We start from the raw sequence: 12,068 nt of genomic DNA, 5'->3' as shown, positions 1-12,068 counted from the left end.
ATGTACTTACCTACAATGTTAGATACATCATACGATTTCAAATAGATTTATTTATTAAATTATGCTACTGAAAAGAGTTAAAAAATAATTTAATATATTTAAGAGCTTTTTCGTCAATTATCTGTCTTTCATTGGTTTATTTTTATATGACAAACATTTTTTTTTAATTATATAAGATATGCTTAGAGATATAGAAGTGAGTAAGGACTAACTATTTTACATAGATTAATCAGTTTCCTTATATATATGTATATATATATATATATATATATATGATTCAAATAAGCTTCAAAAATTGCAAGTAGATGAAGTAGTAGGTATTATCAAAGATCATAACAAGACCCATACATGCATAACCCTCGCCTATAATAATGATTCAACAAAAGTATTTTAACTCAATAAGTTGAATCTCGTTTGTATACATCACGTTCTGTTACTCAAGCATAAAATTTCCTATTGAAATAAGATGCAAATGTGGAATATTCCATATAATATATAATATTATAAATATTGAACAAGTAATGCATAACTAAAAAATTGTGAACAATGAATTTTATATTTAAGTGTGGGATGTCATACTTATACACATTAAAATGCCTCTCATTGGATCATTATGTTTATATGAAAGTGTAAGTGTAAAGAATTCTGATATGTTATCAATATGTAAGTACTTATTTCCGTTTAGATCAAACCATGAACTGGAAAGTGAATGACTAATAGGAGTACATACTCATAATTAAACTACATCGAAGATTTTAAGTCAGTGTAATAAACTTAAAAATATTACACTACATATGTGACAAATAACTTTATTAGCTGAAGTATTTGACATTTTCGATTGTGATTTCGTAACTAACCACATCGTCGTTGTAAGGTGTATAGCACTGTAAATTGATAGGCCTACTTGTGGTATGCAAATAGTTCTTTCTTTCGAAATAATCGTTTTAATTAAAATTAAAATTTCGTTTGCGGAGAATATTTTAAGAAGACGAAAAAATTTAGATGGATATGAGAGAAACTGAATAATTGATACTGGTGAGGAAATTGTTTGGCGTAATCAAACGCATAATAGAACTGTCTATTTATATTTTTCCGCTCTTCTCGTGAACAATAACAGTAACAAGCTGGAGATATGTCAAGAACTTACACACAACCGTAACGCTTTTGAGTGCAACACTAACAAAATATCACTAAAACATTTAACTACAATTGGTCTCAAAACACGTGTTTACGTTAAATTTCAAAATGTCTTAACATCGCATCACTTAAACATTAACTTCTTCAAACGTGGCAGTAATTTATTGCATACCTAAGTGTAGTCAATATGTCATATTTAATAGTAACTGGAATTGGATATTTGACAAACATAGGAAACCTGATTCACTGAGTGAGTATACTGGATCTCAAACTGAAAGACGTGCAAGCAAAAAGCAATCATGGCTATACCTTATACATAGGTACAGTTCAATATATCATTCGCCGCATTCTTATAAATTAGTAGTTAAATATTAAAATTAATAGGACACACTATTCCGCGTGACCACTAACAAGTAAAGTTGACTTAGTCGTAAGTTTCTGACTCCTGTTGCACCAGCTTGAACCGACGCGGGCTCTTCACTGGAATGGAGCCGTGGCCGTCCAGAGACAACCGACCCTTCATCTGCAGATACCTGGAGGAGATCCAAAGAAGTATGATTTAAAAAGAAATAACTACGATAATTCATATAGAAAGCCATAATTTTCCACACTCAACTGCGAATCGAACAACAGCCGTATTTATCTGTATTATTCTAATTTCTAAGGCCCTTACTATTTAAACATCTGTGGCAATCGGGGATAGACCTAGACTGCATATATATTATATAAGTAGACAAAAAAATAATTTGGGCACTTTTTAAGGGAGATTGGGAGATTGTGAGTGAAAAGAAATATTGACACTATAGGTTCTTACGATGTAGTAGTATCTATAGAAGATACTACTACATCGTAAGAACCTATAGTGTCAATATTTATTTTCACTCCTAATGAAACAATTTCCAACCCCGTCCCTATACTGGTCCACCATTACAACTCTATTTCATCTCTGCGTGTTCCCGGTTGCACCCTCTACAGGAGTGGTTGGAGGCCTGGGGTTCTCCTTCCGACTTTACTCTTATCACTTTGTCCGGTCTGCAGTGTCTTGATAATAAATAAGTAGGGATTTCTATAATGTTAAAATGAAATTAGTCCAAGAACCTTTACCTCTTAATGTAGCGACAAACTAGCTTTGTCGGGCGTTGTTGCCATTCATCTAATACTTCTTTTGGTGCTAATACCTGGAAAACAACATATATACTATTTTTTGCAGCTTGTCAATACTATATAATGATTTTTATAGCCGAATGCAGAATCTTTAATCTCAGTGTGTCCCAGTTGCGTTCACCCTGGGAGGAGCCCATGACCGTTACACTAAGGGTGTAACAAAAATTCTTCCAAAATTAGTTTAAAAATTCATATTTTTTTGGTTTTACAACAAATTACTTAATCTTAACAAGTTTAGTCCCGCTTCCAAAGCGTCAATGCGGAAGAAGCGATAACAAATGCACTGCAGCATTATGTTCAATAATGTCAATTTCATAATAATCCAAACTGAGAATTAGAAAAAGAAATGTGGACGAGAGAATACATTGTTATGATGAATTGATTTAACTGAAATATAAGTAATTAAATTTTAAATAGAATGTAAAATTTGTTATAAGTACCTGATCTCCCTTCAATCTATCAAGCAGCGTAACGCACACAACCGCCGCTTTGATTCCCGCGTGGTGCGTGAGCGCAGCAAACGCGAGCGACTCCATCTCGATGTTCACCACGCCCGCCTTGTGAATGCCCTCCAGGTACTCCATCTTGTCCGCTTCAGAGAAATCGCAGAAGGCACCGTCTAACCGTCCTTGACCTGTCAATCAAAATTGTAACTTACCGATGTTCCCATGACCATCTTTAGATATTGCCATTCATTCATATGATCACGTTTATATCCCTTGCCTGGAGAAAGACCCAGCGGTCTTGAAAGACTTATAGACCACGTTCAGCTGATAGGCTTAATGATAGAATTGAGATTCAAATAGTGACAGGTTGCTAGATGTCGCCTAAAAGGAGAATCCCAAGTTTATAAGCCTATGTTTTAGTCGCCTAAACTTCACTTCACAGATTGAGATAGCCCCAAAGTAATTTCGAGACGAGTTTCTGCACACATGCATATTATTATTTCAAGAAATATATAAAAAAATGTGGTATAATATCACAGCTGCAGTAGTTCATTGTGTTGTTATCTGTATTCATTTTTCAACTACAATAAGTTTGTCCCACATTTAACAAACAAACCTTGTGTTGCTACTACGGAGAATTAAAAAGCGTGGGCTGCAGCTGACTATTTGTGTTTAAATTATTTACATATTTCGAATTACGAAGCTATAGGTACACGTCTTATCCCTTACGGGGTAGACATGACAAAAAGTCCGAAAAGATCAATGAGATTCGCAATTCAGAATAATGTCAAGTCTATAGATAAGCCTTATAAGACAAAATTATATTTACCTTCATAGAAATCATAAGTACACATTGTCTTGCCAGTGACGGTATCATAAGGGTCTTCAGGGTCTGCCAGACCCTTGAGCTCACGCATCAACCTTTTATCCAACTTAGATGGTCGCTGTATGTTCTTGCCAAGTACCGTCTGAAAAGGACAGAGCAATTAAAACTAAGACCAACTTACCTACACCGTGTACAAAAACAATCATCTAATGACTAATCAAATAAGGTCAGGTTTTTTACACGTATTTCTACCTACTCCTGTCTGATCTCTATAAACATTCCAGGAGAACCTAGCATCGGTTAGCAAGTCAAAGTAATTTATATAAATCAGAAAAGACTCATGGATAGATTGGTGCAGTAGGATTTGAACCTGTACGTCACGAATCTTTAGTCGGGTACCTTAACCATCGATCACCGACGCTATATATATAACACTATTTCTTTGTATGAAATGACGTACCACTTCAAGAACATTCCTCAAAGCTCCATCGACTGCTTCCTCAGAGATGATGACAGTTCCGCCCTCATAGCCGACCCCGCCGCACGTCCCGATCCTGAAGAAGACAGGGTCTCGAACCTTCGCGTGGTACATTAGCTTGATCACCTCGTGTAAAAGGATGCCCACTGACGGTATACCCATGCCGTGCTGGAAAATATATAATAAGCAAATTACACAAATCGAGCTAAGTTGAAAATTTCCTCATGGTCATAGAATGGTTTTACTTTATAAATTAATATTTTATAAAATCATTATACTTTAAGGACTTCAAATGTGGTCATTTATACAGTGGGACGTTGACTTCGCCAGTCTTGGGACTGTTGGCTCAAATCTTACCATAAAAATATGAAGATATGATATACCTATAATTGTCTGAGGCAATCTTACGAGTTTATATATAGATTCCATGTAAAATACATGAGTTTGTATAGGAAAACTCGTGCTAATCGAGGATGCAGATTGAATTACGCGTAGGTATTAAGCCTGACAACTTCCTATAGTTATGTTTATTGGACCGTCTATTGTAGGAGTATATAATATACAGTTGGATTTTTGTATAGATAAAGAAGAAACCTATGCACAAGTAATCGTTTCCAATATTACTTACTTACGACATACTCGTAATAATATCTGAAAGAAGTGAGATGGTAAATTGATTTGTGAATAGTACCTAATGTCAAAATGAATGCTAGGCAAACTCTACTTAACCTAAACGTCATTGCAGATAGAGTAGGTACCTACCTATAACTTATTTTCACATAAGTATACATAAAAACATATAGTATCGTCTATATACCTTGCGGGGAAAACAAAACCCACAGTCTTAAAAAGACTGATAGGTCACGTTCAGCTTTTTGGCTTAATAGGCTATTTTACACCATGTAAAAAAAAATATAAAAATGCACGTATCTTATAGATTTTGTAAAAAATAAAAGAAAAACATCGATCATTATTCATAAAAGTGCAATATGGATTTTATAATTCAATTTAAAAAATCCTCTTTTTTAATCTGTTCTTCAAAAGTCGAAAACGCTATCCGCCATGTTGGGTACTGACGTGACGTCATACTTTTAGTAAACAAATATCGAATCGAAAACATATTGATGATGTCAGGCTCTGTTTATTTTAAAATTTTAAAATTTCTATCACGTTTTTGGGTTTTTACTCTTTAATAATTTAATAGAATCATGGAAGACGGTTTTGTGAAAGCAGACAATATAAATCTACCGAGGATTAATACGTTGATGGTGGCGAAATTTTTTGCGTCCAATCCCGATTTCTGTTCTGCTGAGTTAAGAAATGTTAAAACAGCGATGTAAGTATTTATTGTATTAAACATTCTCTTACAATACACAATTATAATAGGTAAATTATTACACAACCAATCCAACATAACCTATTTTGGATCTCTTCTTGCTAATTTCAACCAAGTGTTTCTCATTTTAATATCACTTGGCAGTGGAATCCACAATTTTTCTGGTGTTTTTATACTTGTATTCTTGCATTCAGGAACAAGACACCAACAATATGTATTGTAATTCATTATTACAAAAATCTTTTTACTTTAGTCTTACGTAGAGCCGTATTGTTTACTAAAAGTATGACGTCACGAGTCAAAACAGCATGGCGGATGGCGTTTTCGCGCGAAAATACAAAATCATAAATAATAAATCGTTTTTAGAGCACTTTTCGGCTTCAAAAATTTTTAATAAAAATTCTATAGGTATAACACAGTCTCAGGATTGATTTAAAACAGTTTTCAAAAAAGAGTGTAATAGCCTATTATAAAATTGATAATTGTAAATCCAAATAGTGACAGGTTGTTAGCCCTACCCCTAAAAAGAATAATTATAAGCCTATCCCTTAATCGCCTTTTACGACATCCTGGGAGAGAGATCGAGTGGTCCTATTCTTTTTTTCTATTCGTGCTGGGAACCACACGGCACTTTTCACAGCACGCAATAAAGTATCTTTATAATAAAATATGTAGATATTATATAAATATTCGGTCGTTACATGTGAAATTGGCGTTTTCTTGTACTGGTCACTATAATCACATATTTCTCCCCCTTTTTTAGAAATTTGGATAACTGCTTCCAAGGAATAAATCAACTCCGATACAGGGCAGTACAAACCGCCTTCAAAGATTTTATTGATTCTCGTCCGAATGATCAATGACCAATTTGATGGCAAAAGTGCGTAGATAATAATGATCCTTACTTTGATTAAATGAATATTATATTAAAAAATATTCGTCACTTTGTTCTTCCTATACCTACCAAACGCCAATTTCATAAGAACCTAATATACCTATAAATACTTAAAAAAAAACACAATAATATAAATATACTTTTAATAAAATAATAGTGACAGTGCTAAGCAGTAGGTAAACACTTAAATAATGTCGACTAAAGAGATCCAAGTTATTGACCCCTAATAATCCGCCGACCCGAGATAGCAGTTGCAATCCCGGGTCCTATTATCCCGGATATTCTGTGGCTTTCCTACTAAGTAGGAAAACCCCATAATAATAAATAATAACCACAGAATACGTACTTAGTATAAGTATTCTGTGCTTATATATGTTTAGATTAAAGACCTTTAAATGTTTTATTATAATTTAAAATACAACCTTTTTTTAACCTTATTATATTTAATTCGACCTCAAATTCATAGTCAATAGTTTTTTTTTTATTTATTTCGTTTCGCTTTGGTATGTTTTTTTAACAAGATTTTATACATTTAGACGCTGAATTTACGAATGGCCGTAATGTAAAGGTTAACAATATAATGTCTTTAATGAAACTAGTTTGTAATTGTTGATATAAACTCGTTTCATCAGGATTCTAAGATCAAAAGCGGCCTGACTCCCGACTCGCAATTGCAATTACCGACAGAGCATGTCCAATTGTGGCAATTTAAAATGATCGCGGTACGGAAAAATCTGATGAGGCGAAACATTCCATTCCAGAAATATAACAGGTATCTCATAGTTTTACTCAAGCGATTTTAATGAAGAAGACACCGTTGCAGTTGAGACTAATCGGTAAAAATCCATCTTTATTGAAAGAGCGAAAGAATTATTTTCTTGTCATCATTATCTTACTTCAGTTGCATCCTCGCCTCTTTGGAGAGAAACCCGTGGTCCGCGTTTGAATAGGGAAATTAGTTTTTAACACTCAAGCCTGACCTTCGCAATTTTTTCAGAAAAGATTAAGTTCCCAACCCATATTGAAGCATATTAGCCCGTTCATTTCCTCGCTTTGTTTTCCATCACTGTAAGAGCATAGGTTTCCAATCAAACGATTGCATAACCATTGGCACAAATACCATAAACGAGGTAGAATTTGAACCAATGTCTAATGGTTAATCAGTTAATCAGATGCCATCAACGATAGAATATATTTTTTTATTTCACAGTAAAAACTATACGATTATTATTAGATCATTATGATACTTACACTAATAGATAGCACTGGTCCCACTTTGTACATGGAATATCTATAGGAAAACTGGCTGATATCCTGAAGCGTAGTCCCACAGGGCAGTTTGTGGCCTATCTCCGCCATTATGGTGTAAGCGAACTGCTCCATACGTTTTGGAGTCCCGCCCATGCATACAAACTGAAACAGATAAAGTATATATGTTTTTAATTATGGTATATGTACGATACTAAAGGCAGACTAAATGCTAAAGGTTTAGACCTTTGTCATTAATTTCTCAAATCCAAATAAAAAATGGATAAATCGCAGTCTATTAACATAACAATATGGGCAGGCAGATGCAAAAGGGAGCATTGAACAGGTTTCTATAACTTTTTTGAGCATTGTCCTACACAATACCTTCACGTCCCCGAACATCTCGATAAGGTCGTGAGAACCACTGCCAAGGGCCAGGTGGTACAGGATGTCTTGGTCCATGAGCTCGATATTGGGGTTCCGGAGCCGGACGGAACCATCGGGATACCTTAAATCGAAACAATATTTAAGTTCTAGTTATTGCTAGTAAAATCATTCTTTTACTTTTTGAAGTTCGAATAAAAGTTGTAAAAGGGAATAGTTATGCCTATTTACAAAGCTAATAGCGATTTATCTATAGACCTATAATACCTACCAAAAAAAAAATTATTTTAGTCCTACTTCTAGTTTCCACGTGTATTATGTTTAAGTCCTTCATAAGATTCCTTCAAATATATAACGTATAATTGCCTATAAATATTTTATTATTCGTAAAAGATGGAAAAAATACTGTTTACAATATTTTGATACTTTCATAAAATAAGTAAAGACCTCTTTTTTTATCAGATTCATTTTTAAATTAATTACTTACATTAAATTAGTGAATATTTTTATGGTAACAAATGTTAATTAAAACAAGTAGGTACTCTGAAAGTTTCATATACATGTATACTTTATAATCGATCAGATAATAAACAATAACTAAAAATCACATTATCTCCTTTATAATATGAACAACCAAAGACCAAATTTTCTAATTATCCAAATCGATTTTTTTATACCCATCCAAAAAATCTCTGTACTTTCTCTTCATATCCAAGTGTTTTGAGATGTATCGATTATATGTAGAAAAAAAATGAAAGAGGTCTATGTTCGCGTTGATCTACTAGTAATATTGCTCATCAATTTTATTTCAAAATAAACAGAATACTTATCTTGACCTTGACTGAGGAAATAAATACTTGAGGATGACATTATCTCCGTATCTTGTGATCTACGCGATGTGACCTATCTATTTGCGAGTTAGTATTAAACTTGTCAATTCACTACTCTAAATAGGTATAATTTATCGAATGCTTAATGAAGCTTACCATTACAAAATATATTTTTTAGTAAAATAGGTATATTTTATAAAAATTCTCGCCCCAGAATTACAAACTTAGAAAATAAGTTTATTACTCGTTAACAAAGGCATGTAACATAAAACAATAACCTAACACAATCAGGATCAACTTCAGTGGTAAGATCGGCACCTTCTTGAGTTCTGTTTTCGTTCGACTTCCCGTTTTTCCCACATTTCCCGTTGATACCAACTGTTTGCTGCGACGAACCGTTCCCGGAATGGCCAGAGTTCTGCGACTCTTTGTGCTCCTCCTCGATGCGGTTTGATGGCATCTTGATTACTTGTTTTTATGAACTATTAAAAAATAAAGATGTGAAAATCATGAATGTGTACTAATAAATAAAATAATAAAAAAATAACATGAAACTTTGATTAAAAAAAAATTAAGGGTTCTATACTATGTTGCATGATTATGTTTCTTATAAATTATGCCTTCAAGTAGGTAACAAAATGCCGCGGAAGATTTGATTTTACAGCAGCCGTGTAACACAAATTTCCTTGTAATTATTAAATTGTTATAAATTTTTATCTGTCTTATTTCTATTTCTAGTATCTAAATTTAGAATTAAAGTATTTTCAGTGATTGAAGCTTTGAAGGTCATTTTCTCATTGTTATGATAGCCATCGATTAAATTCGCTATAAACTGACACAATCACCTTATCAGGGCGCGAGTGGATTTGTGATATGATTGTTGTCAAAGTGACGAAAGGCAACACTTTTTTTACTTTTCTGGTAAGTTATTATCGTATTGCAAACATGTTTTCTAATAGTCGATATGCAATAAATTCACATTCGAATCCATCAAAATGAGTCCAGCCCTTTAAAAATAAATGTTAGATTTTGATACAATTTCTTTTAATACATAGTAGTATAGTTATATAATCCACTAACTCAAAATATATTACAATGCTGCTATTAGCTATTACATTGTCGTGGTTTCTTGAATTTCACCAAACATAATAAACTAGTTAAGTTACATACCTAGATAAAAACCATAATTCCACATACTACATCTACCAGGAATTTCAAAGTTGATGTAAGTAATATTAAAAATAAATAAGAAAAATGCATTGAGTATATAATTCATAACTATATCACTAGTTTATTATTTTTTTCTACTTAGTTATTTTTTTAACTTAACAGTAATAGTTTCAAAATACATCAAAATTAAAAAATTGTCTTCTTTTCATATTTATATAAATAAAAATTCATACCTTCTAATTTTAATATCCAAAAAGGCCGAAACAAAAATAGCACAGATATATATTTTTTTATTATTTTCGTAAAGACCGCGAGTGTCAGGGTCGCACGTACACTGGGATCGGCTTTCAAATTCCGATTGACACTCTACACGCTGCTTGTTGTTCATCAGCGGAAAGTTGAACGATGAATAAACCCTAGCATTGGCACATAGAAATAAACATCTTGTGCCTTCGTGCAATAAGTGACGAAAGTAACGCGCCAATGATCACGCCAATTAAACTAATAATGTTACGGTTCATGATTACCTACTGTCAATAAAATACCAGGTACCTAGCGATAAGGCTAAGTTAGCCTAGAAGTGGTGGTATACCTATATGAAAAGTAAACTACATATATTCAACTTTCAGCCTTAATGATGCATTTCCAATCTTCCTGATTGTTAGCTTTAATTTAAAGCCCTTTGTGCGCTAATAACACAATTAAAGTCATACTTATTTTAGATTAAACGCCTTCTATAACTTATTCTTACTCTACATTTTCAAACTTCTTTAATTTAATATAACGTTCGGTATCTGACTTCTCTTATATCATACATACCATCCTTCACGCCTGATTCCCATTAGGGTAGACAGAGATAATGAATTTCCACTTCTCTTTTTAATCTACCTCCCTATAATAATTTACTCACTTCATTTCCCCTACCATATCTATGTGAACACTGTACAAGTACACATATATAACTTTAATTTACTTATTAAAATCCGGCGGCAATTTTTAATGATCGTTGCTGCATCATGAGCGAGGTCAAATTAACCAGTCTGTTACAAACAGAAATGTACCTGATTACTTATTTTTGAAAGTACGTGTTATTGTTACAAAACATATATACGGCGAATTCGTAGAGAAATGAGAATGCCTTTTTTATCTGTCAACAGAACTGCTAATGACGAATGAGTAGGTGAGAGAGATATAACGAATAGGTCATTTTTTTATTTACGATTATACCTAGTATAACTAGGCAGCTAACTATCCGTAACATCCTTTTTCAAAATTTATTAATTTTTCTTTCCCTTCGTGTCATCTTTATATAAAACTTTATATTTAGGAAGATGTCGCAATGTATTTACACAATAATAAGCAAAAATACTTAATTATTATTTCGTACAGATAGAAAGTCATTACTTATAATCCTTTTACCAATAAGTAAAATACGAATAGAGTTACATACATACATATGGTCACGTCTATATCCCTTGCGGGGTAGACAGAGCCACCAGTCTTAAAAAAGACTGAATGGCCACGTTCAGCTATTTGGCTTAATGATAGAATTGAGATTCAAATAGTGACAGGTTGCTAGCCCAGCGCCTAAAAAAGAATCCCAAGTTTGTAAGCCTATCCCTTAGTCGCCTTTTACGACATCCATGGGAAAGAGATGGTCCTATTCTTTTTTGTATTGGTGCCGGGAACCACACGGTACGAATAGAGTTCTGGTTATTAATTAAGGATTTCTGTCATAAAGAAGACTTTCATGATGAAACCCATACGAAGATGATTTGAGTTCAGTTTTCTCTAGCGCGTGGTGTGGTACGGACATTGTGTAGGAAATTAAGAACGTAGTAATTAGCCTTGTCAGCCATATTCATTTTAAGTTAAGCTTTTCGTTTGTAAGAAGTAATTACTAGTAAATAATTAGTTTTAAGGTTTGATTTGTCAGATTTCGTAGTTAAGTGATTGTTATTAACTTTCTTTTGTTAACTTTTTATTTCTATTGCTTAGAAAGAGTCTTTGTCGTAAGGGATAAAATGTCAAAGACAAACGCGTTTGACGGGAGAATTGCTCTGTTAAAAATGTTAATAACTTCTTACTCAGGTAAGTACGAGTATACCTCGTTACTTACTTGCTAAGTATTTTTATTTTGTTTTGTCAAAGACA

General features: G+C 33.2%; 1 protein-coding gene across 1 annotated transcript; it reads right to left on the bottom strand.

Moving 5' to 3' along the window:
- Positions 1-749: 749 nt before the first annotated feature.
- Positions 750-10,358, bottom strand: LOC106140048 (uridine phosphorylase 1). Its single transcript, XM_060947642.1, has 9 exons — positions 10,148-10,358; positions 9,023-9,226; positions 7,915-8,038; positions 7,534-7,695; positions 4,034-4,219; positions 3,577-3,715; positions 2,742-2,935; positions 2,242-2,315; positions 750-1,670 (listed from the first exon to the last, which is right to left on the bottom strand). The coding sequence occupies exons 2-9, from the start codon at positions 9,202-9,204 to the stop codon at positions 1,562-1,564; spliced, it is 1,170 nt and encodes a 389-aa protein (XP_060803625.1). The 5' UTR covers positions 9,205-9,226; positions 10,148-10,358; the 3' UTR covers positions 750-1,561.
- Between the last annotated feature and the right edge of the window lie 1,710 nt (positions 10,359-12,068).

This window comes from Amyelois transitella, chromosome 14 (genome assembly GCF_032362555.1).
Source record: "Amyelois transitella isolate CPQ chromosome 14, ilAmyTran1.1, whole genome shotgun sequence".
Taxonomy (NCBI): Eukaryota; Metazoa; Arthropoda; class Insecta; order Lepidoptera; family Pyralidae; genus Amyelois; species Amyelois transitella.
Note: the sequence above shows the minus strand (reverse complement) of the source record. Positions and strands in the feature narration are given on the sequence as shown.

Bases quoted from the DNA above. Each gene is read 5' to 3' on its own strand.
- LOC106140048 (XM_060947642.1), bottom strand. From the start codon at position 9,204: ATGCCATCAAACCGCATCGAGGAGGAGCACAAAGAGTCGCAGAACTCT. The intron at 2,316-2,741 runs GTACTTATAACA...GTTGTTTTCCAG, and splicing joins ATAGATTGAAGGGAGATCAG to GTATTAGCACCAAAAGAAGT. The intron at 1,671-2,241 runs GTAAAGGTTCTT...GATCTCCTCCAG, and splicing joins GTTTGTCGCTACATTAAGAG to GTATCTGCAGATGAAGGGTC.